The sequence below is a fragment of the Poecile atricapillus genome, chromosome 1 (assembly GCF_030490865.1).
Source record: "Poecile atricapillus isolate bPoeAtr1 chromosome 1, bPoeAtr1.hap1, whole genome shotgun sequence".
NCBI classification, from domain to species: Eukaryota; Metazoa; Chordata; class Aves; order Passeriformes; family Paridae; genus Poecile; species Poecile atricapillus.
This window is the reverse complement of record NC_081249.1, coordinates 173,071,947-173,096,977: the sequence shown is the minus strand read 5'-3', so window position 1 is coordinate 173,096,977 and position 25,031 is coordinate 173,071,947. Positions and strand designations below refer to the sequence as shown.

General features: G+C 44.7%; 1 protein-coding gene across 2 annotated transcripts; it reads right to left on the bottom strand.

Moving 5' to 3' along the window:
- Positions 1–3,772: 3,772 nt before the first annotated feature.
- On the bottom strand, positions 3,773–7,781 carry ZBTB42 (zinc finger and BTB domain containing 42). Of its 2 annotated transcripts, none has more exons than XM_058827917.1 (2): positions 7,533–7,781; positions 3,773–6,164 (listed from the first exon to the last, which is right to left on the bottom strand). In XM_058827917.1, exon 2 carries the CDS (start codon positions 6,148–6,150, stop codon positions 4,723–4,725), a length of 1,428 nt encoding a protein of 475 aa, XP_058683900.1. In that variant the 5' UTR covers positions 6,151–6,164; positions 7,533–7,781; the 3' UTR covers positions 3,773–4,722. The 2 variants fall into 2 exon arrangements, with proteins under 2 accessions (XP_058683900.1, XP_058683892.1); XM_058827909.1 differs by lacking the exon at positions 7,533–7,781 and adding an exon at positions 6,881–6,939.
- Between the last annotated feature and the right edge of the window lie 17,250 nt (positions 7,782–25,031).

Below are 25,031 nucleotides of genomic sequence, written 5' to 3'. Positions count from 1 at the left end.
GAGTGCCAGAATTCACATTAGCAATTGCTATCAACAAAGAAAATGGGCACAGCATGCCCATGCCAGAGGAGATGTGGGCTGCTCTCCTCAATCTACTCACGGTTATTTATAGCCTGTTTGCAAGCCATCCACCTCCCAGGTTTAGCTTCAAGCTTGCTTCTTTCTGAGCACCCTCTCTCTCAAAGAAAAGCCTTTTGCCTCCTCCTTCCCCAGCACCACACTCAGATTTGGGCAAATTTTAATTTTTTGGGGGGCAAGGCGAGATAAAACCTCCCTGAATGTTCTTGCATACATCCACAACAGCAGAAAAGACTGGAAACAGAGCGCTACAAATAAGCAGCTGCAGGGACACTCAACTCTCAGTGGTAGAAATTTAAAAAAACCCTAAAAAATATATATATTTATAGTTTTTAACACTTCACCACATTGCAGCAGATCACCACGTATCTTCAGCAGCTTTCAGCCCTCCCCACAGATGGGGATGCAGGCACAGGATCTCTAAGGAAGGACACATGCCTGAAGGCAAGAAATACCCACCTATTTTGAGATGACTGTGAAGAAACCTCTACGTGGTAGCAGGAGGGGAGCGATAGCTGTGCCTCCACACCAGCATTAACTATAACCTGCTCATCCTTTAACCAGCACCGCTTTGAGGCAGTCCCGTTCTGCCAGGATCTTTTCGCTTCCAAATAGTTAAGAAACACGAGACACAGGTGCAAACCTCCCCACCAGCTTCCTGCCCTCCCCTCAGCAGCAGCCAGCACGGACAGCTCGTGCCTTCTTCCTCCCAGTCCCAGCTCCTGCTAAAATCAGCAAGGACTGATGCAGGTGCTAAGAGGAGCGGCTCAGAGCTCAGCTGCCCAAGGCTGGGAGAGATTCTGCACTTCAGAGAAGCCCAGAGCAGCACTGCTGGATCAGCCGAGGGTGCCGGGCTGTCCCCACACACCGAGGCACCGCGTACTCGCAGGTTTGTCACCCGGCCACCAGCCCCTGCCTGCGGCTGCCACCAGCATCACTCGGGGCAGGGCTGCCCCACAGCCCCCCGGGGCACCCAGGGAGTGCTGCTGAGCCCCCTCAAACAGCCCCCAAAAACCCTGCTCAGAATGCAGAAGTGGTGCTGGGTTAGGTCCAGTCACTAAGGAAATGCTCAGTCAGGCTCTGACTGAGACACGGCAGCTCCTTACATGCCTAAAATTCCAGATGGCCCTGAAAAAGAAAGAAATTATTAGAGTATATCATAATATTTTTTTTTAAATGGAAAATTATAAAATACTTCCAATTAATCATTATCAATACATAATAAAAAATCCCGAACACCACACCCCTTCCACTAAAGGGGGGAAAAGGCTCAAGCTTACAATTCTAGCACGTTTTATTTCATGTAAATTTATAAAGACAACAATCCTAGTCACGATTGTCACATTGTACAGCACATACCGATACAGTTGCAAACAGAACTCCACGCAAAACTAAGCGCTAACAGTAGCCTGAATCACTCTTCCTGCGATTGTCGTATCTAGACTAACAGTATTACACTAACACTGAAGGAAAAATAGTTCACTATAAAACAGTGATAGAACATTTTTATAAAATATATTCCATTCCAATAGCTTTTCTACATACTGTATACTATAAAACTCTCCCACAAAAATTAGTGTCTTTAAATATACATATTTAATCTGAACTGCACCAAGATTAAAAACAATTAAAAATATCAATGATTTTTTTTTTTTTTTTTACATTAACTTCACAGTATTTGTTTGTAGTAGAAGACAAATCCAGTGTTTAAAATGCAGAGCAGGACTGTTCCCTATGGAGACAGCAACTGCCCCACAGAGAAATAGTTTATGAAGAGACAAGCGTTAAGTGTGCCATGTTTTAGTTCTTCTCCGTAGAGCCATGAACCATTTTGAAAACATGCTCCGAGCTATTGCAACTTAAAAATAAGAGACACACAGAGAAATAGGCAAAAAAAAAGTCACCTTAAGAACAAAAATAAGTGCAAACATTTCTTTACTTTAGAAATTCAAGCTATGAGGAGTGGGAACACAAATACCAGACTATGAGAACAGTGTGTTCATGATGTAGTCAAGGATGAGAAAGTCTTTTTTTTTCCTTATTTAAAAAAAAAAACAAAACAAAAACAACTTTTGCCCCATATTCACTGCAGCACAGAGCATGCTCATAGCATCAGTTTAATGAATTATTTCTATACTAAGATCAGACAAAAACTTGTTTCAACTTTTCCCTGCTCCATACGCTAATGATGTTCTTATGGCACATCCTATTTTATGATCTTCTAAAAAAAAATAAAAACAAACGGTAATTGAAGACTGAAATGCAAACCAAAGTGTCACAAGAATGCAAAATTAAGATTACCAGCTTCAGTAATGCTGACTCTACATTAAACTCTTTACATGTTGCTCAACATGCAAAACCCACTGTTATAAAATTTAAAGTGTAAATTAACTAGTTTTGAAATAGATTAACAGTAATAATTCCACTTCAAAAACAAAACAAAAAATCTAATAAATACTATATCAAGTATCTTCAGGAGAAAAAAAATAACTTAATTTTAGTAGAAAGAAAAATAACTTAATTTTACTAGATTTTGTTCAGTGCTATTTCCAATCACAGCAAAAATAAAAAAAGAGGAAAAAAAAAAAAAGAAAAAAACTGATTAAGTAGAATAAGACCACAGTACCAAAGCCACTTATGTTCAAGATACAGTACTCTCCCACAACTTTCATATGTAACAGGTTCAGCAAAAATATTTTACAGTTGAGAAATTAAACTGAAAACAAACCCCAAAACTATAAATAAAAGCAAAATTTCACATTACACGTACATTCATAGTTTTTCATTAAGAGATGAATAGTAAGAGGCTGTAACAAGTATATCCTGATTTTCTTTAAAGAGGAAGTACTTATTTAAAAAAAAGTTAATCCCATATTATTTATGTAGGTAGTGCTCAGATTTTGGACCAGAGGGGGAAAGGCATTGGGAAGTTTTTCTTCATAAGATGCAATACAGTATTTTAAGCACAATTTTCAAAAATAATCTAACTCAGTGCTTCAAATTCATTTTAAAACACACGCTTAAGTTTTACCAAACAACTCCAGGAGTGTCAAGAAAGCTGGTGAAGCAATGCTAATGCAGCAGAAGGACATTCACACCCCTCAGATATTATTATTATTACTGTATTTCAGTCCTGTGTACGTGTACCTTGAATGGGTGATTTGACTGGATGGGAATAAAGTGATATCCACAGACATGCACAGACCAAATGATGATCTAATAGGCAAGAAACTGAATAATCTGGAGTAAAACTGGCTATAGTTACAGGCAGCCTCAGTTTACAAACAAACAAACAAACAAGAAAAAAAAGAAAAAAAATTACCCCCAAAAACTTCCCCTGAAAAGGTGGGACTTGGGGCAAAAGGCCATGCTTTCCCTCCAGTGGTTCATCCTCATGCTGCCTCTTGGGAACACCAGCAATTGCACACAATTTGGCTCAGAGGGTATTGCCAACTTCATAAAAATAAAATATAATTTCATGCTGCTGGTTTCAGCATGGCAGCAAACTTTTCAGGCAAGAGAGCAGGGCATCTCCTAATGCACAAGGCTTGAGTTACCTTGAACTACAAAACCCCAGGGAATTTGTATCAGGAGGGGTATTTGGCCACTTTACAGCTGCTGTCCCCTCCAAGGGGGATGGGATCAGGCTCTGGATGTTGATATGGGAAGGAAAATATTCACATATTATACAATGTTTTTGTATAGCCTAGCGTGCATCCTTCAACATTTTGGGAGTGAATACGCTGCAGACAGAAAGTATTTTTCCATCCACATTGTATGCTCAAAAGCAGCTTTTCAGCAGGTCAGCCCAGTGAGGAGGATGGGTGAGAAGGGAAAATTTAAGTCAAGTCCCAAGGCAAAAACTTCTCATTTAGATTTTAGGACCAACTGCAGAACAGTATTAATGGAATAAAGAGAATAAAAAATGACCAGCACCAACGATGCAGCCAGTAATCCTCAACGCCTTTAAAATTTGGGCCAATTAATTGTCTCATCTAGCTCTATAAAACCAAAGTACATCTGCCCGCTCTGCAACGTGTGGACAGGCTTCTCTACACCAAAATGTATTTAAATCACAGTTGATCTCTTCAGATGTTTCTCTGCAACACACAGAGCGCATTTGGGGAGCTTAATGGAAGCCAAATTTTTCTCCAGAATTTGCTGATAATGTTTTTTTCAAAAAGAAAAGGTAAAAAAAAGAAAAAAAAAAAAAAAAGAAAAACCAAACCAACAAAACCCTGACCACAAAGCAAGTACTTCCAGTGTGAAAACTGATGCTAAATCATTGCAGAATTACTTAAGATCATTTCACATTAATAATGTAACATGGGTGCACAAGAGAAGACCTAAAGGACTGTGCTAGGAAGGGACAGTGGCAGGGGAAGGGGGGAGATGGAGAGGTGGAAGGATTGCATTAAAAGGCCTCTGGAGTGTATACCACCGCATCTTTTAAAGATCATATACCTGAAGTGAATATCACCAAAACAAAATAAAGGAAAGGGAGGAGAAAAACAAAATTCAAATTCAGATGCTGCCTTTTTTTTCCTGTTTTGTTTTAAAAAGGTTGGGGGGGTGGGGGGGGTTGTAGATATTAAAAAAAAAAACAAAAACAACAACAAAAAACCAAAACAAAAGTCACACATCTCAAACAACCAAGGACTTTACAAGGCCACAATGAAATTTGCGGATATGTCTGTACAAATCCCCGGACTGCGTGAAGCGTCTCTCGCACCACTTGCACCCGTGGGGTTTCTCCCTGGTGTGCACGACCGCGTGGCGGCTGAGGTTGTGGGAATACTGGAAGCTCTTCCCACACTGGCCGCAGGTGTAGGGCTTCTCCCCCGAGTGAGTCCTCTCGTGCCTCTTTAGCGTGTACATGCAGGAAAAAGTCTTTCCGCAGAGGGTGCAAGTGGGGACCGACCCGTCGGGGGACAGGCGGGTCCGGGAGCCGTCCTTGTCACGGAAGTGAGAGCTCAGGTGCAGCTGAAGGATGTGCGGGCTCGGGAACACCTTGCTACAGAGGGGACAAATGCAGATATGCCCAGGAGGCACGAGGACGCCCGACGAGATGTCCGACGAATCCATGTCGTCCTCGCTCTCGTCTCGCTCTTGATCTATATCCTCCTCTCGGGCATGAGAGCTGCCATTCCCCGCGAACATGTGTCCTAACCCTGTCACTAGGCTTTTGGCTGAATTCCCAAAATGCTGACTCTCTGGACTCCTGGCTTCGCTGTCCTCCTGATCTGACAGCAAGTCTTGTTCATCTTTAACAAGTGGCTCGGTACCCTGCTGCTGGCTGTCGGAAGCCAGCTGTCCAAAGACATAGGAGGGGTGTAAGGAATCTCTCCCCGGCACGGGCTTGAAAGACAAATCCAGCGCACAGTCCACATCACTCGAAGCCAGGGGATGGTTAACAGACCTTTGGGACAAAGGTCCTGTGGAACTATTGACATTAGCCTTTGTTTTTCCAGCTGCTGCGGCGCACGGTTCTGCCTCTGTCGGCACAGAGCTGACACTTATATGATCAGAGGACCAGGCGGGGTGACTGCTGACCTTTTCTTTGCCTGCTGCTCTCTCGTATTCTGCAACGCTGAATTTTTGTTTGTTTCCTGGGTCAAACTCGTGGACCAGGGGCACTCCGGCGTCTAGAAAATGCTCCGCTTTCTCCAAACTAGCCGCCTCATCATTAATCTTCTCTTCCGAACATAATTCTTTATCTTTCAACTTGCCCTTGCAGACTTTCACAATGTCATACATGTGAAGGTAGCTCGCCGCAGCCAGCACATCTTCCACTGGGAGACTGTTGAATTCCAGCTTTCCCTCGTACATGAATTCGAGCAGCAGGCTGAAGGCAGGGGCTGTGACAATGTCACTGTTCAGATGCACAATATCCCTTTTGTCTAACTGGTCCCTGTAGAAAAGATGGAAGTACATACTGCAAGAGGCAAGAACGGCTCTGTGAGCTCTGAATTGAGCTTCTCCAACTAAAACAGTACAGTCACACAGGAAGCCCTGGTGACGCTGCTGACTCAGACACTGCAGCAACTGGCGGCTATGGTCTGGAAACTCCATTCTTCCTTCATAACCTGTTCAAAACAGGAAAAACTTGAATGCTACTGTAAACTAAAGCCTCCTAGCAGCTGTAACAAACAGATCGGCTTTTTGGTAACCCAAGCCAAAGAAACAGCCTTGGAGATAACATTTACTGTTAATTGTCTGTAATAGTTTTATTGGGGGGGGGGGAAGGAAAAAAAAAAAAAAACAACATCAACACAACATGCTTCTCATCCTTTCGCACCTGCTCCGAACAGGAAAAACTTGATTGTAAGTAAACAAAAGCTAGTAAAGCAGCAGCCCCTCCAACCTTTGTTTCTCCCACTAAGCACTTTAATAAAATTAAGCAGAGGAAAGCGCACACACACCCCCGAAAAGAAAAAAAGCATCAACTCCCAGGCTGTCTTCCCAGCAACACTAACTTAGGGCATCTTTTAATAAAGCATATTCCCCGCGTCACGCACGCACACACACACATTTAAACTTTATCCTCAGTCGTTATGCACCGAATGACAACAAAACAGCGGCGGCTGGCGCTGGGGGAGCGGCGGCTCTGCGGGGAGGGGGGCACGGGGCAGGGAGGGGGGGAGGCCCCGGCCCCCGCACACGAAAAGGGCGGGGGGGATAAAAAAAGGGAGGAAAGAAAAAGTTTCCCTCGAAGTTATTAAAAGGCAAGGAGGAAAATAAGCGGCGGAAGGCCGGCGGGACTGAGGCTGCAGCCGGCTGCGTGCCGCGGCCGGGCGCTTACCTTCCGCGGGGCGCGGCGGGGCCGGCCGCGGGCGCGGAGCCGGGCGGGCAGGAGGGAGCGCGGTGCGAGTGCGACCGAGGCGCGGCGGGAGGGAGGGAGGGGGAGAGAGAGAGAGAGAGAGGCAGGCGGGAGGGAGGAGGAGGGAGGGAAGGAGGAGTGCTCGGTTTGCTAATTACACCGCAAGCTGGAGAGTCAGCTGCTCTGACTTCACTGCGATGGAAATGCTACCTCCAGCTGTGCGCCTTTTAATGCCATATGTTACTCCAAATCTCGCTACCAGCCAACCACAGCTTGCTGCCTTTTAAAGTTCCAGCAGCCCCATTTATAGCCCGCGATTAAATCCCACAAACTTGCCCCGAGCCCGCCCCCCCTCCCCCGATACTCTCGCCACCACCAGCCCCCAGCCCGGACCCCACCTCCCGCCGCAAAGTTGCTCCCCGCAGCCCGCCGCGGTGACCTTCGCCGGTGCCCGGCTCCGCGCAGCGCTGGGGGGGCCGGCGGGGGGAAGCACCGCTGAGCCGCTTTTGGGATCTCCCCCCTCCACAGCCGCGCTCCCCAACTTTGCGGGGAGGACTTTCCCCCGCCGGGGTGTGGCGTGGCGGCGCGTTCCCGCCGCCTTTCCCCGCTCCGCGGCTCTCCCCGCGTTACTCACCGGCGGGCGGCGGCGGCGCTCGGCGTCCGCATGTGCGCGGCGGCGGCGCGGGCGCTCCGCGGGCGCGGCGCGGGGCTGTGGCGGAGCAGGTTGTCGGCCGGCCGCTCTCGCGATACTTTCGCTGCTGCGAGCCGCGGGTGCGGGCGAGGGTGCGGTAGCGAGCGGCCGTGTCCCCGTCTGGAGCACACAATGGCCCCGCCGCCCCGGCCAGCCCCGCCGCCGCCGGCCGGTGCGCGCTGCCGGCTGCGCCCTCCCCCTCGCTGCCTCCTCCTCCTCCTCCTCCTCCTCCCGCTGCTGCTGCTGCTGCTGCCCTCCCCTCCCGGCCGCTGCATTGGCAGCGCCGCCGTCCCGCTCCCAACTCCGCTGCGCCGCCGCGGACAGGGCGCGCCCGCCCGGCCGCTGCAGCCCGACGTGCCGCGGGGCCGGGGCAGCGCGGCCGCGGGAGCTGCGCGGTGCCGGCCCCGCCGCGGGGATGAGGCGAGGGGCGCGGCGCTTCCCCCCCAGCGCGCACACACACACACACACACATACACACACACATACACACACAGACCCGGGTTTATGTGTAGTTGCGCGCCAGCTGATAAATACCAAATGCCGACGGATTTTTCAAGATGACCTTTTCGATAGTTGATTTGAATTTTAAATTTTAATTAGCTGCAATCGCATCAAAAGTGAGCGCCCTGCGAGGAGGGGGGCGCGGGGTTCCCGCCCCGGTGGGACCCGGCAGGCGCCGCTGGAACCCGCTGGGAAGCTGCGGCTGCCGGAGCTGGAAGCGCCCGGGATGTCGCTGCTCCGGCTTGTCCCAGAGCCCCGGGGCAGCAGAGCGCCGGGAGGGGAGGCGGGGGGCTGGGGATTGAGGCTCCGGGCCGAGGTGGATGTTGAGGTTTTTGAGGGATGGATATGAGAGTGCTGGTGGGTAAGGGAGAGTGGAGGGGTAGTGGAGCACTGGGGGCACTTCAGAGCTCCCCTGCGAACGCCCTGCGTGGTGCCAGCTGGAGCCTCCAGACTGTGCTTTAGCCTCCAACAAGTACAGCAGGGAAACTCCTTTCCCTTTCCTTCCTCTAGGTTGCCTTGCCTAGATTGTAATAGCTGCAAAATAGCAACTTTTTTTTTAATGAATCCATTTTTTCCCCACATTTTTCTGCAATGGTAGCATTAGCACCTTAAAACATCAGGCTTAATTTGGATTTAGTCTAATTTAATTTGGATCTCTGATATATGAAGGCTCTTTGTCACAGGAGGTGGGGTCTGCATCACCAACACCACTTACCTACCACGAGCCTCAACTGTTTAACTCCATTGGCAGCAAATGCCAGGATATTTGGGTGGGTTTGAGCACTAATGATTACGTTGTCACAAAGCCCTTCTCAGAGTAACACTATTTGGTAATACTGTCAGCTGTAAGGTTCAAATTGGAAAACTCCAGCCCAGAATGTGGAGGTACTCAGCTCCAGCAAAAGAGTTAAAGGTCCTGGGGTTAAATCTGTCACCATTCAGTAAAGCTGAAAGCTTTATCCATTTGTCCACCATGGCAGACAGGACTGGGGAGCTCTGTCCTTTTAAAGACGGTGTCATTCTGCAGTCACAGCCTGCACAGACTCTATCAAAAGTGGAACAAGTGCAATCTCTATGAAGTTACTCCCTGGATTTGCTAACTTGTGGAGTTTTGCTGTCTTTGTATGTTGGAAATGTTAGGCAGAGTCTTGTATTAATTAGGCTGCTTGGCAGAAATCCCGTGTTTTGTGTAAGTAATAATTCATATTACTCTCTCCCCTTTAATATATGAATTGAGAAAAAGCAAGATTAAAAAAGAACCAAGGTTTAAATTCCTACTTGGGTGCTGTAAGCTAGGTATAATTGTCTACAATCCAGCAGTGTCTTATTTTTAGGAAGCCAATTACAATTTCACAGTAAGTCTGTGGTCATTATCGAGTTTGAAGTGTCAGAAAATACAACAGCATTCCCATTTCCTCTAAGGATCCTTTTGGCATGTTGCTGGCTCGCTTTTTCAGGTCTCAGAAATACTATACTCACCTTCACACCAAGGCAACGCTGGGTACAATACAGGTGTTGTACTGATTTAGCTATGGTTGTATAAAATACTGGTAGTACAACTTGCTAATGTAAACAAGCACAAAGTCATTACTGGAAGCAAAGCAACAGGAAGAACTGCCCCAGAAACTTTATTCTGAGAGCTCCTGTGTTTCTGACAGCCCTCGTGAGAGCACGACAGGGTGAGCAAGCTATCTGCTTTCCTCTCCCTGGCCCCTGAGCCCTTCTCAGGCTGAGGGCTCCCCTCCCACCAAGCCCAGAGAAGGCTCCGTTTTCAGTCCTTCCCCAGTGGAGCAGAGCCAGGGAGAGCTGCTTGGCCAAGACAGAGCTTTGTGACTGGTGCCTGTGCTCAGAGGAGATCACAACCACTGTGCCACCAAACATCAGGATGGCTGAATGTGGATGGGGACTGAGGGAAGCTGTTGGGAGTGACTGTGTTGGGCATCCTTGTGCAGCTGTGTGCATTCCTGGGTCTGGCTAAAACCCTCCTGGGCTCCAACAAGCCTTTTGCTGCCTATGGAGCTTTCCAGAGTTGAGCAGAAAGCCCAGCTTTAGGGCAGAGAGAGTAAAATTCGGTGGTGCTGGCAGGGCTTCCACTTGCCAGGCAAGGCTAGCCCTGCTCCTGGTTGTTTTTGCTGCCTGGACACCAGCCAAAGCCCACAGAAATTAGTAGAAAAACCAACTGGATCAGGTCCATAAAGCCTGAGGACTCGCTTCCATTCTTACCCCTTTGATCCAACAAGAGTAGGTATTTACTGAGTGGGGCCTCTCTAGCCCTCTTTGTTGGCCAGATGCAGAAGCGGTAGCAACAGGTTTTTCATGTGATTTAATAGTTTTCTCTCTCACCGCATTGGGCAGAAGCCTCTTTGTGTTTGTTTCTACATGATTTCAGTGCTTTTATGTTCTTTTTTTTTCATAGGACATCTTCTTTGTGATAGTCCAGTTGCATTTTAGAGGGAGAGTCAGGGCCTGAGACTGTCTAATACTTGCAGGATTGAAGCTATTTTAAGTGCATTGGTCATAGTGAGGTTTATTTGCAGAAGTTCTTCCAAACTTTTTCAAAGGCTGTTTTATCCCTTGCAGACAGCAGTGAGCATTAGAAAGGCCAAATGCTTCATTCCCTCCTGTGAAACAGGGAGGAATTTAACCCCAAAAGATGCAGAGCTGGTGGTGGTAAGACAAGGAGCTGCCCTTGGCATCCGCAGGACTCCCCCAATTAGCAATCTCCTCCAGCAGTTACCCTGCAGTCAAATCCAAGGTCAGCATTTGGGGGTTGCTCACTTTGCAGTCAAGTCATAAAAGTGGGCACGACTTTCCCAAAGATCTTTTCAAGCATATCATCCAAGACTCCAGAAAGCATTAACTTGCACTGCTGCCATTCCAGACATTAATCAGAGCATATATTGCAGACAGTCTCCTCAGCAGTGTGCTTATGTGAGTCGTATTTGTTTTATGGCTGTCCTGCTGATTTCTCCCCGATAACGAGACCCTGCGTGTGCTGCAGTATTTGTGAGTATATATTGGAGCAGCCAGGGCTGTTGTCAAATCATCTTACCAAGTGGAGAGGCTGGTGGCAGTAAGCTGCATGTATAAATTACATATTGCTCTATTTGCCATAACGTGGCTGTCAATAAGGCTGCATCAATCTAGGAACACGTATTAAAATCAAAAAGGACTCTGCAGAGGTACCACTGGCACAGGTCACATTTGACTCTGCAGTGAGAGCTTGCAACATCCCTGTCCAAGTCAGCCAAGCATTTAACACCACACCTGTATCTTGTCTCCCCTGTCAGCATCTGAGAGGCAGCTTTCACTCAGTTATTCATCTTCCATAGTTTCACTCAGCTTGTCTAACCCTTAACTTCTGGTTGGGTTGGGTTTTTTTAACAGTTTGCTGTGTTGTGTTTTTCTAGAAATGGTAAATGAAGGTTCCTTTTCCGCCTTTATAAAGCCATTGCTTTTTCAGTAAAGAGAGCATGCTTCTTGCTTTGCAATGGTGAAGGAAATTTGCATGGCATTGACAAAGCACACTCTTCTTTCAGAGTTGGCTTTTTTTTTTTTCTCTTTCACTCTTGTTCATCACCCTGGCAGCTGTATTTTACCATTGCTTGGGATTTCTTTGCCAAATTAATTTAAAAATTCAGATACAATTAAGCATGTTCCTTCCTTTTTAGTATTTGTTTTATTTATTTATCAATGCCCAGGAAGGAACCTGAGAACCCACATTATAAAATAACAGGTGTATAGAAGCTCATAGCAGGATGTATAGAGAAGGACAGTGAAAGGCTCTAAGTACCAGTTGACAGCAAGAGACAAAATTGGTGTCTGCTTTGGGACCAGACAAAGCAATATAATAACAAATAATAATATAATAATAACAATAAAATTTATCAGACCAGACAAAATTCTTTACATCAAAAGCTGCTGTATCCTCAATAAGGGTCCAATGTAGAGTTACTAATTTCTTATTAAAGGAGAGAATTTAATTGGCATTGCTCTATTTGTAAGCAAATAATGCATCATATTAACAATGTGCTTTATTTTGGTAACTCCCAGAAGAGATCTTAATACTGCAGAAGTATTTTGCTAGATTAGGACGGGGAAATCTGTGGATGAAAATACTTGCTAAGCAAAAAATATAACCTAGAATAAAGGGCTTCATTCTAAAGATGTTCTCATACAAATTTTGCAGCAGTTCCTCAGAAAATACTTCATCCCAGGACAAATCAATATGACTTCCAGCTACTGCTCTGAGCTTTGTAAGGCAGAGATCTGGCATTTTTATCCCACTACTTGCAAAAGGACTCTTAAGCAGGATCCATTTCTCTCCTGGGAGTCATGGGGTTGGCTGAACGTGTTCTCAGAACAAGTGTTGGGGTCCTCATTAGATATATCAGCAATCTCAGGGCATAAAAGACTGTCTTTTCTCACATGTGAGGTATATAATATCAGTCTTGTCTTTTGCTTTTCCACGGGGCTTCCAAATCAACCTAGCCTGAGTACAAACACAAGTATCCCAGATGTTAAAACAAGAAAATCCTAAACATCTCACTTTTCTCCACTGCCCATACTAAACCCTCCCTGTGTTACACGGTTCAGACTCATTGTTACCATATCTGTTGGTGTCCTCGGTGATTCCCACTCCTGCCCTCCCATACACATCCCCACAGCTGCAGCAATCACCTCTACTACTCCTTTATGATTTTTGTCAGGTACTGAATCAAAACCAAGCTGCCTGTTCCCACCTCCAAAACCCTCTGTAACTTGGAGTGCCCACACTGGCATCATCTTCTAACCCTATTCCTTACCCTCCTAGGATGTTTTCCTCTTCCCTCACCCTCGTATCCTTTTTTGTGCTGGCCCCTTCAGCAAAGGTAAGTCTTGCTCTTTGCCATGCCTCAACCTTGCCTTGATGTTGCTCACAATGTAGTTGGAGGAGCTAGAATGAAGATTTTGGTGACATTGGATAGGAAGGATTTTGGGGTGACTTAGGGAGCTCTCTGTAGGGAAAAGCTGGGCTCAGTGGGCTGTCTCTGCTTGACTCCTTTGGGAGCCTGAATTCCAAACCTGTGCCTCTTAGAGCAGTGCAGCCCCAGGTATGGAGACAGAAATGGGAGGCTGGGGATGAGGAGACCATTTTTCTAGTCAAAATAAGCTGCCTTTGTCTCAGGGCTGTACAGTAGCCATCACACTGGTTACTCCACTTCCCTCTTATGTATTCCAGGTGGAGGGGAAGTCCAGAGAATGTCATGTAAGAAATGCAAATAAAAATGTCTTTCTAGACTTCCTCCTCTTACGTACTGTCTGCCAGAACCTTCACTCCCCTCTTTTACTGTTTTGCCTATGGATGCATTTTATGCTTTTATGTTGCTCTTCTGGTAAAAGAAGAATTACTTGCTGTGAATTTACATAACTTGCCTTTTACTGCTCTGGAAATGAATGTGGGACTTCAGTCTTAATTAGACTTTCAGTGTAAGTCCTGCTTTAATGAATCACTGAAAGATGTGAATAACATTAAGCTTCAGAATGTGGCTGCAGAGTTGGATACCTGAAGCTGGTCACCCAACAGGGTCTGTGGGAGTACGAGCACTTAGTTCTGAGGTGAAGGTGCAGTGAGGGGGAGCAGACTCCCTGAAACCTGAGTAAGTTTGAATTTAGCTGCAGGTAGACCCCTGTCTCTGGAAGAGTTCTGATTTCAGAGCCCATACTCGTGTACTCAACACTTTGCTACTGCATCATGGCTTCACAACAAAGCAACAGTCTTCACTGCATCAGGAAGTTCAGGCTGCAGTCTGAGATCCAGGCTATCACCTTACCGAGTTCCTCTTGCAACACAGTGACCAGCCTGGGCTCCACCTGCACCCAGGGAGGTGAAGGATTTTGGTAGTTTGCTCTTGGAAATAAAGTGGGATGGTAGAGATGTCAAAAAAAATGTACAAAGCCTTGGAAAAAAATTAAGATGTACTCATTAAGATGTACTCCCGATGCTTTTGTAAAGTGTCAGTCTCATCTGGTGAACCTGGTGACACTTGCTAAAGAGAAAAAGACACCCAGTAGCACGCTTAACCTGGAGGCTAGCCCTCAACAGTTAATAAGTGAAAGGAACAACCTGGAATGGTGATCACCTGCCAGGGACCTGTGGGTGTCGCTGGTAGGATGTCACCTGGCCACAGCAGAGTGGGATGAATGGAGCACTGTCATGGAGATAGCGCTGCTGACCATTTGTAGACAAAGGGGTTTTGTAGAAGCTGGCACAGCAGCTCCTTGGCAGAAGACAAAGAAGGGAACAAACTAAAAGTAAAACTATAAATGGACTGGGAGAATTGCAGAAGAAGTAGCAGTGGGCCAAAACCCCCGTGGTTTTTACATCTCCCCTTTTTGTATGATCTTCATGACCCAGATTTGACGATGTACCTAGGGGGTGTGTTGGGCTGGGGTGACTGGAGGATCCAAGGTTTTTTTAGCCAGCAGTGTACATGGTGTGTTGTGCTGCTGCTCATGCCTGCCTTTAATTCCATAGTCCAAAAGGCTAAGTACTTCTTTTCAGCCAAGTGAAGCAGAGATAGCCTCCAGCTCTAGTCCAGAGCAACGTTCAAACTACGCTTTTGTAATCAGGATACTCTCAGGCTCTCTGCTGTATCATAGTGCTGAATATGGGAGAGGATTTGTGACTACATGCATTTAGACCAGACTCCTAAGATGACAGGGACAGAAAAGGAAAGCAGAGGTCCTTTTAAGATAAGCTCTAACAAAAATTTAGTTAAAGAGGAGGGTTTTTTTAATTTGGTTATTGAGAGTTACCTGAATTCCCACAGCTCTTCCAGCACTGTATTTGACATGGAGTCAATACTGAGAAGATCAACTCTGATGCAGAAGCTGAAATCCAAACAATTTCTCTGTCCTAATTTGGAGTTCAGATTGCCCATTTGATTCATGTATACAGGTAAGGTGGGAAAAAGTAGAAAAATTTATATACAGCAGAGATGAGAGAGAAAGGAATTGCAAGGTAAATGATGTTTGGAATCATAGGGAACTCTGGGGAAATAAGCCAACACCAAGGAACAGTGAAAGGATAAAAATGGCAAAAAAGTACATTTTATTTATTGGAAAAATAAGATGGGTAAAGGCTAAATCCCACAATCCTTTACTCATGCAAGGATTCCTGTTGACTTAAATACTTGTGTAAAAGTATTTCTCTGGGTAAAGGATTTGTTGGACTGTGTCCAAAGCCGGGTTAAGGTTGATGTTTCCACAGAGGCGGCACTCTTTCGTATGCCACCCTGGGTAGTAAATGACAATCATGGGACGCGTCTTACAGGACACACCAAACAAATGAACAAACAAACAAAAAAAGCAACCTCTGCCGAAGTGCCTGGGAGGTTCAGGGTGGCGGGGGGCTGGCAGGAAGGTGACTCAGTGACCTGGGAGGAAGGGTCGGTGGTGTCGGCTCCGTGCAGTGGTTGAACGCGGACCCTCGGCCGGAGGACACGGCTGCCAGCACAAACTCACACAAGTTGTTCTGGCACCTGGCCTAGAACAACACGGGGCTGTTTTTTCCCTTTTGTGCTCAATTCTGTTGCACTGGGACAATGTGAGATTTTTAATTTTATATGCAGAAGGAAGAAAGAATTCGACCTTTTCCTTTTTTTTTTTTTTTTTTTACTTTTCTGTTTCTCTGCTGTACTTATCTTTATGTGTGGCGGTGTTACATGGCCAGGTCAGCAAATACTTTATTCCAGCGACAAGTTTTTGTGCAAAGGTCACAAGGGGTGGCAGTGAGTGATCAGGGCACTTGTTAACAGTCACAGACAGATGTGCTACTCCCACCTTTAATTTTCTGCTTCTTCTCTGCACTGCCAGGTCCAGCTGATGAAGAAAGAGGGAGAGAACAACGAGTAGAGCAGTAGAAGGGAGGAGTGTGGTGCTTAAAGCCTGACAGACAAATGAGATAAAAAGTCCTGTGTCCTCTGTGCCCTGCTCTTGGCACCGGTGACTCAGGGAGCTGTGTTGCAAACCTCGCACTTGTGCAGTGGTGCCTCGATGGAGACGCAGAACTCTGGGCAGCCACAGCTCTTCCCACATCTTCAGCAGAGCCATCAGAGTGAGCCTGCTTGTACCTGCCCAGCAGCACCTCCACTCTGCCAATGTGAGCCCAGTCTGAGGAAGAACAACTCATCATCCTTATTCTCCTCCAGGACTTCGTATTAGGTGCCATGAACAGCCCCGGTGTCACTGAGGCTTAACTCTAGGCAGGTGCTCCCTGGATCAGGACCTAAATGGTTAAATTTCAAGTGGCTTCTTAGAGCAGATGTTCCCATGTGCATCCCCTCCTTCCTTCTTCTGACACATTTCCTACACAAACAGCAGATTGCATTGCTGCTGTCCTTTTGATCTGCGGGAGGGGGAGGAAAATCCCACACAAATGATATTAATTCTCTTTTCAGGCAGGCTGGTGATGGTGGGTATGGGCATGTGCCTCCCTCCCACCTCTCCCTGCCCAGATGCTTTTTCTGGAACTTTCTTCTTTATCCCCTGCCCACTTCTGGAGCTGCTTTTAAGGTTGCTTACCTTAAAGTCTGGAAAGAAAGAGGAGGTAAGGTTGGGCAAGTTGTGGAAAAATTGTGGTTGCAAAACACTGCTGTCTGTCTAAACATATCCAGAGGCTGGGGCACTCTCTGCTCCATCTGCTGCCATGCTGCTGGCTCTCGTGCTTGACACTTGGGTACCTGCACTCCTTGTGGGCGCTGATAAATTAAGCTACACTGCCTGAGTAAGGCTTAAGTTCTTACCAATCAGGAAATGCGCTCTGAGCTTGTGTCTGGATCATTCCCAATCCCAAACTTACTGTCCAGCCCAATGGACATGCCCATGTAGTCTCAGGCTGGTTGCAGTCTTAGTGAGAGGTGACTCAGGGTGGGGTGACAGGAGACTGCAGGATCATATCGTTGTGGGGAGATCAGGGAGATCCTCTTTCTTCCAGGAGAGCAACCAGGAACAGCAGACGAACTGGGCAAGCTTGTGGATTCAGGATGAATTAAAGGAGGTAATTCTCTATGGGATTGTAGTTAAGGTGTGCATCTCCTTGATGCAGCATCTCCAGAGTGTCAAGACTTGCAGAGGTTTGGAGCACCATGAGAAAATTTCATGGCTAATGAATTCATCAAAAGGTGTTAAATGCAATGCACAGATTTGGGCTTATAAAGCCACACAGTGCTGACAGCGTGAAGAATATTCACTGATTGCTTACCCTGCTCTTACACTCATCTGACCACATCCCTGCTGTTCTTTTTTGGAGAGAAGACGCTAGACTTGATGTACCTCTAGTCTGTTGCAGGATGACCTTTCTACATTATTATCCTGAGACAGAGGAGAAAGCTTTCTGTCACTCTGCTATGGGTGGCAGCTGCAAAAGCCCTCTAGATGTGTAATGGATATGATGGAGGTAAAGTGTGATGGAATTGATGGAGTCAAGGTGTGGTGGCCACTAATTTTTCTAGCATCACCCACCTGTGACTTGATTGGGGTGAAAAAGACAAACAGTTCTGCCTGAGCTCCTTCCAAGAAAGACCAGACATCGTTGTTCAGGAAGAATCTTTGGGATGTCTGGGAGGCTTAACACAGCCAGTGTCCCTGGCCTTGCCACAGCAGCAATGTGGGTGCACTGACACAGGGCAGGATGCACATGTGCAGTACCCTAGCACTGAACTGGCTGCTGCTGCTGAGACATCTAAACTTTGTCAGTGGTGTTTTGGAAATCAGATACTTTTCTTTATTTGTCTTTTTTTCCTTCTTTAGCATCATCCTAATTTCTAACCCTCAGCAGTGGGCTTATAGCATCAGTGCTCTCTCCTGTTGTCTTTGGAGGCTCCCATAACAAACACCTGATTATTATGAGGATGATGTTTCTTGAGGCAGAGGATGGGAAGGCTCAAACGTGACACTGTGACCAGCCAAAGCAGCAAGGCAGGGAGTGACTGATTGAAATGCTCTAAATAACAAATTCTTTTAAACCAAAACCAATTCCAAAGAGACTCAGCATATTTGCAGATGTTATTCATATAGAAGGAGAATCAAATATCATCAAATAACCCACTAAGCCTGACTTGCTCACTGGCTTAGATAGGCTGTGCTAAGTTTTGCATGTTACTTCACTTGATTTCTTGAGCTTGTAACCAGAACCAGGCAGTTTGCAGCGGTCTGCCTGCATGTTCAATTCAGCTCCTTCTTCTGCAGCTAAATTTATTAAAATTGCCCAAGAGTGTGCACTGAAGCCATCTCCATGTGGCACTTCACCAGCATTTCTGCAGAGACGTCAGGCACGCGAGGATCCAGGGAGGGTTGTGTGTGTTGGGGGGAGGCTGTGTGCAGCGAGGTGGGCTGGCCCAGGCACTGCCAGCACCTCTGCTTTCCTGGAACATCTGGGAACACACCAGAGCATCTGCCCCTGGCACAGGCCACTGGCATCAAGCTGTGCTGTTCTTGCAACTGCTCTCACAGCAACAGGCAGCAGTGGGGAAAGGGAAGAGCAGGCTCATTACACTCCTGCAAGGAAAAGTGCAGGTTGCTTTTCTGTCATGGTGTTTCCCATGCAGGGACTTCTACAGTTGAGTTTGGGATGTTTCCTAGATGGTGATTTATGGATCTCTTTGGATTTCACAGAGGTCTGAATTTTACTGTTTCACCTTGTCTGCGGGGGAAAAAAATAACCTGCCCAGTTCTTTGTTTTACTCATTTACATTTTTTCATTATTCTTCCATTGCAACCCGTGAGCTCTCATTTTAAAAAGTATGGGGGTAGAAAAGCTACAGTTTGCTGTATTTACATTTCCCTGAAACTTTTTTGAAATTCATTAAATGATGAGAAGTTAGAAACTGCAAAGAAAAAGCAGCCAGAAAAGTGGGGACAAGTGAATCTCTCCCACTCGTCACCCTGGCATCACCCCAACATCTTTCATTTCATCTTGTTCAGCAATAACAATAATAGGAAACAGACTTTTTTATCAAGTTATGAAGTGTCCTTTGTGAATACTCAAAAAGGTAATTGTTTTTTGAGTTTATTACCGTAAGAATTTGGCTTCGTTGCTCAACACTTGGAAATGGAAAAATTAAAAAGAAAAGCAGTAGGAGGCACAGTCCCAGTCACCAGGAGCTCAGACTGAGAATGGGAGACAAGGATTCCCCCACAAGCATTGGAACCCTGAGGTCTCCACAGACCATAAGGATACCACTGCTCCTAGATTTTCTGTCCATCAAATCATATTGGCTCTGCAATATCAGTAAAAGTTGAAAGGAATTTCTTTGTGCCTCTTCCAAAGTTGCCAGCATCCCTCAGTCCCACCCAGCATCTGTCCCGTGGTAAAGCTCTCCTTCCCTGATGCTTTCACAGGTCATCCCAGAAGTGTTACCAGAGCTCAGGGCTTAGGTGGTTGCCCTTCACATCAGGAGACTGTATGATGCATTTCAGCACTTAAAAATATAAATTTATCAGTTTCATTGCTTTGTGTGCAATATATATTTATGACAAATATGTCCATACAATTTCTACCACTAAATTTTCAACCCTGTGGCAGCCCTTAGTAGCCTTAGATGCAGCAAGAATCAAATTCTTTCCCTTTAACCTCAAATTGTTCATTATTGTGTGATTTATTCAAGGGCTGCAGCATGGAAAGTAAGAAATGCCCTTTGTTGCCAATAATATAATCACATGTGGGGCTTAATCCTGTAAACATGCACAAGAAAAGTTACTTACATATCTAAGTCTTTGGTGCAAGCAGCCATTTGAATAAACTCCTCAGCCTGAACATGCATCTGTACAGTATTTAACATGTAGGGTTTGAGCCAGCCTGGGGTCTTTGTGCTAAATATATAATAATTATTATAATGAGGGTATTAATGATTTGTTTGTGTGCTGTTCTTACATCTAGTGCCAAATATTATACAGAATGTGAATCTGGGAAGAATTTAGCCCTTCACATTTTATATCTGTAATAATCCATGACTGAATTTCTGGATTCCATCTCATTTGTATATGCCATATTTTTTTCCAGAACATCTGTTTAAACCCACACTGGATAGCTGCCAGATTAGTGGAAAGGATATGGTATAAAGAAGACTTTTGTTTCCTCCAAGCAAGGAGAAAAAATAAGTTACAAGTTGGTGCATATTTGCCGAGAAGAAGCAACTTTTTCTCTCCAGAAGCAGATGTCCTGTAGTGTTTGAAAATGAAATGTTTTTGTGTCTTGCAGGCAAAGGTTCTGTGCTTCAACAATATTGATTGTCAGTTAGTGCAGGCTGTCAGCCTGCCATAGTTAACCTACCAGTTGTTGGAGAGACAATCACGAGCAATTAAGAATCACATTTCGCAGCTTCAAATGCATCCATATTGCCACTTTATTCAAAATCCTTTTTTTTCATGTTGGAAAGTACATTGGTGAGAGAGAGAGAAAGAGTTTTCTTCTTTCCTCCTGCCAACTGTATTTTCATTGCTGGCCAAATTAAGAGAGATATATAATGCTCATAAAGTTGCTGCAGTTTCTTGATTAAAATCTTACATCCAGCACTTCTTTCAACATCAATCTATATTAATAATGAGGGAGCACGTTGCATTGCATGTCTCTGTGTTGTGCCTTAGACACAAAGCACTAGGGAAGCATCAGGGAAAGATTCAGCTGCAGAACAAGCAGTAGCACAAAGAGGAAAGGACTGTTCTTCATGAGGATGTACCTTTGTGATTTGAAACAGGAAAATGGATAGGAAGATTAAAAAAAAAAGAGCCAAGGGCTTAGCAGCTGAAATTACAGCAGTGCTGGCTATGCAGCAGTTATGGGAATGGCTGGTAGAGTCAAGGTAGCAAAGTGCTGAAATCAGCCTGATACACCAAGAAAAACAGCCCACATGAGATGAAAAATGGAGTACTACACTCTCCCAAAATCAGCAGTGCCTGGAAAGCCTGTGGCTCTGGCCACCCCTCTGCCAAGCATCCTTCAAAGCTTTGGTAGCTGGTGGCCCTTTAAAGGGAAATATCAGAGAAATTGGGCCTGGGCACTCTCTTATCATAACTCAGTTTGTCACAAAGCCTGTGCCAGGCACTATGCACGTTATGTTGTGACAAACTGTGCGTACTGTCACCTTAGTTGGTGGTTTCAATCCAAACACCTGGGAACCATCTCAACATCATAAACCAGCATGACTAAGAAGGACTTTAGGCAAAGACAAATCCTTCCTCCTTTTCCAGAACTTCTCCATACAAAATCATTTCCTAAAATCAGCAAAAAGTCCATCAGCTCTTCCAAGACAGCACACCACTCTCAGCCTCAAAAGACGTTTCTGTCCATAAGATGACCCCCACCATGGGGTTTCTCCACGCCCCAAACCTCAGATCTTCCTATGCCTCTGTAACACACCTCTCATGAAATCCATGTGTTGTCTGGGTCTATAACGCTCAGGGGAATGGGACTGGAAGCAGCACTTGGAGGTTTTGATGGTGAGAATATGACCCTTGCAGACACATGGGGTTCTGTCTCATACAAGGGGTGGGGGGAAGGAAATATCAAGCCCTAAGCAAAACTGTAGACATCGTTCAGAGATTGTCAAGAGCAGCCAGTAGAAAATGTCAGCACATGCTTCACAGCTCAGAGGATTAGAAAAACAAGTTGCCTTTGACCCTGTCCTTGGGAAAAGTTTTTTTCCCACCTTGCACTCCCTTCCATCAGCATTACAAGCCCCCCCAAAGACAGAGCAGCACTGAAACAGACTAAACCAGCAATGGACTTGAGCTGAGTCCCACGGAGTAGCTGTGGTATTGCAGCACTGATGGATTAATCCAGTGAAATCTCCATGATTTAGGATCTCAGCAGAAATATTTCAGAAATGATTGGCAATTTGGGTCAGCAGTACTGCAAATGAAAGATGCTCAAACTGAGGAATCCAAAGGAAAAAGGGAAATTATGTAGCTGAATAATATTGAGAAATCATCTCCTACATGCAAATGTACACAGGTTCTGATACCAAGGCTGCTATGAGTATAAAAGTGAAGAGTTTCATCTTTAGTAAGACTTTGTCAATTCAAAACTTAGATTAAAGGGATTTCTGTGCAGTAGCTCTCTGACCATCTTCACCTCTTCTCTGTACAAAACACAAGGTTGTGGTTTTACAATCACATTTTCCTATTTTTAAAACATGTTTTCTCTGCTGTCTTGCTCTGTGAGAAAGACATTGAAACTGCAAGAGAAACCGTCTCAACAGAGGAAACTGAAATGGTTTCTTGCATGACATGTGAACAAGGGAACAAAGTAAACACTGGCAAAAATAGAAAGCAATGCTTTATTTTTTCACTGATCTTTCATTTTTAGGGGATATTTGTGATTACAGAGTACTTCCAACATTTCAGACAAATGGGAAATTTTTTAACAACTGATGTAATAGAGAGTTTAGGTGTTAGCATGCGATGAAACAATATCTTATTCTTACTGACAGCAGGATACAAAGACTGTTTGTATTTAGGACTCTTCCTGAACCAAGCAAGAGCAATGGATAAATAGCTTTAAATGCACTGCAGATCTTCACAGCACACTCTATAACTCTGATAGCTCTGATTCTTCTGATTCTTCTGATTCTGATATCTTTGATTCTTCTAGAGTTAAGCATTCAAGAAAACGAAACATGATTTTTTTCCCCCTTCTCCTGTATCTGTCTTTGAGCTGAGGAAGAGTTTTCTATCAAGCGATTCAAGCTGTGGAAAAGTACCCTGAACACCTCACTGTTGTTTATGATCCCCAAAACCTTGCTCCTGGTACCAGAGATGAGAAACTTGGATGCACATTGAGAAAATCACTTGGTCTTATGCTAATCATGATCAAACTGTTGACACTGACATTGAGCAAACATACTGGGGTGTAATTACATTTCACACTGATCTATGAAATATTCATGTGATAATAATGAATACATACATGCAATCATACAATATCATCATCATAAACTGTGGTCAAATACCTATGATATTTGCAATGCTTATACCTTGTTCATATAAATAAATATTCATTAGAACTGAAACTAATTACTGCATGGTTGATGACAGCTGAGAATATTAAGCACCACTGAAATATGCCTTCAAAGGCAATGAAATGACATTCATTTTTAAGTTGGGTCAGTTTATTTGTCCAGCTATGATAATATTTTTTTCCAATGGAAAGAATAATGTTTATACTAATTGTCATGAGAATGTCTAAGCATTTTCTGTGACTAGTAATCAAATTAGGGAGCTGCAAGTGTCTGTAACTACAATGTTAGTCTATTTTCATATTTAAAATTGGCCTTTCCCACAGCTCATTCAAGTTTATGTTCTAGCCACATGTCCCACAGATAAATAAACAGATGCTCTATATAAAGAGTTAGATCATATTCTGAATGAGTGAGGAACATATGTCATCATTAAGGGAAGCTTCAGTGCCAATGCTGGCATTAAGGTAGAGGAAAGAAAACAAGGAAGAACTTGAAATAGAGCAACATAATCCCAAGGAAGTTGTCAAAACCAGAAGAGAGGTTATTTGTGCTAGAGTTGGCAAGAAAATATTGTTCGGCAGTTTTTACTGAAAAACAAAAGAATAGCTAGAGGAAATTTTGATTTTTAATTAAAAAACATCCTCTGTTGTTGGTAGTTCTGGCCTGAAATGAAAGAGTAGGGTTTTTTTACCTTAACGTGCCAAATCCCTATGTTTTGTTTGCACTGAACTTTTTGTGTGGTGTTTGAGGTGCCCAGTTTTCCAATGAAAACAAGAAAACAAGTAACACTGAAATTTCCCAAGAATATTTATATTTGTTGGAAATCTAATTTTTTTTTATCAAGTGAGAAATTTTCATGTAAGTTTTTTTTTACATGCTGCTGATGAAAGGAGGATATCCAGATATAGCTGATGATAGATCTTTGCTGTCTGAATGCAACCAGATGACATTGCTTTTATTGTTACTGTAGTGTTGTGTGCTTCATAAATAGAGACTGGAAAGACAGTTCATGCCCAAGAGATCATTGTAATCTAAATATAAGTCTAGAGGCTTTATTTATAAAATGTACAGAATCAGGGCTTTTTAATTGCATGCAGAAATATTGTTCAGAGAAAAGTACCATGCACACATATTAAGAATTTTAGTTCTGAAGTTTTGATTATATTGTAAGTGAAAACTCATGCTGTAAGTGGCAACAACAACAACGAAAAAGAGAAAAAGTTGTCTGCAAATGCCTTAAGGATTTATCTGCAATTCAATCATAGCAAATGAACAGAGGACTGACATAGAAAACCTGGAAAAGACCAAAGATCTCCCTGAAGAACCAAAAGAGGGAGGTGAAGTCTGTGATGGGCAGAGATCACTGATGCAATCAGAGGGTTTATGCAGGATATTGATCCAGGTGATGGTTGATTTCCCTAAATGACAGTCTTTCTAGGGTACATCCAAAGGTGTGGTGAATAATAATGCACAAAGCATTGGAAGGACAGAGCTGCTGCTACTCCAATTTTTATCACTGAATTCCTTTAAAAAGGGTTAATTTTTAGTAAGGAATTCACAAGAATTCGGGTGTCCAAGGGTGGCAAGGGAGAAACTGTCTAGAGGAAAAGGAAAGACCCAGTTCACTGCTATTAGCATGGGGGGATGAGGATGAGGAAACTGGGGCCAGGCTGAGGAGCCTCTGGCTGATGGTACATGGAGAGGAGGGATGTTCTGCATCTGCACATCGTGCACCACCTCCGGAGGAGGCTGCTGCATTTAGCAGCCACTTTTGGCTGCCAGTTGCATCGGTCAGTGGCAGCGTGTAAAGGTTTGGCAGTACACAGCCGGATCTGTGTGAGACTTGGCTGCCTGCAGAATCTTTTTATGCACTTAATTTGAGAAATGAGTACACGACAGAAATTTCTCATGGCCTGACAAGACAGAAAACATCCAGTGCTTT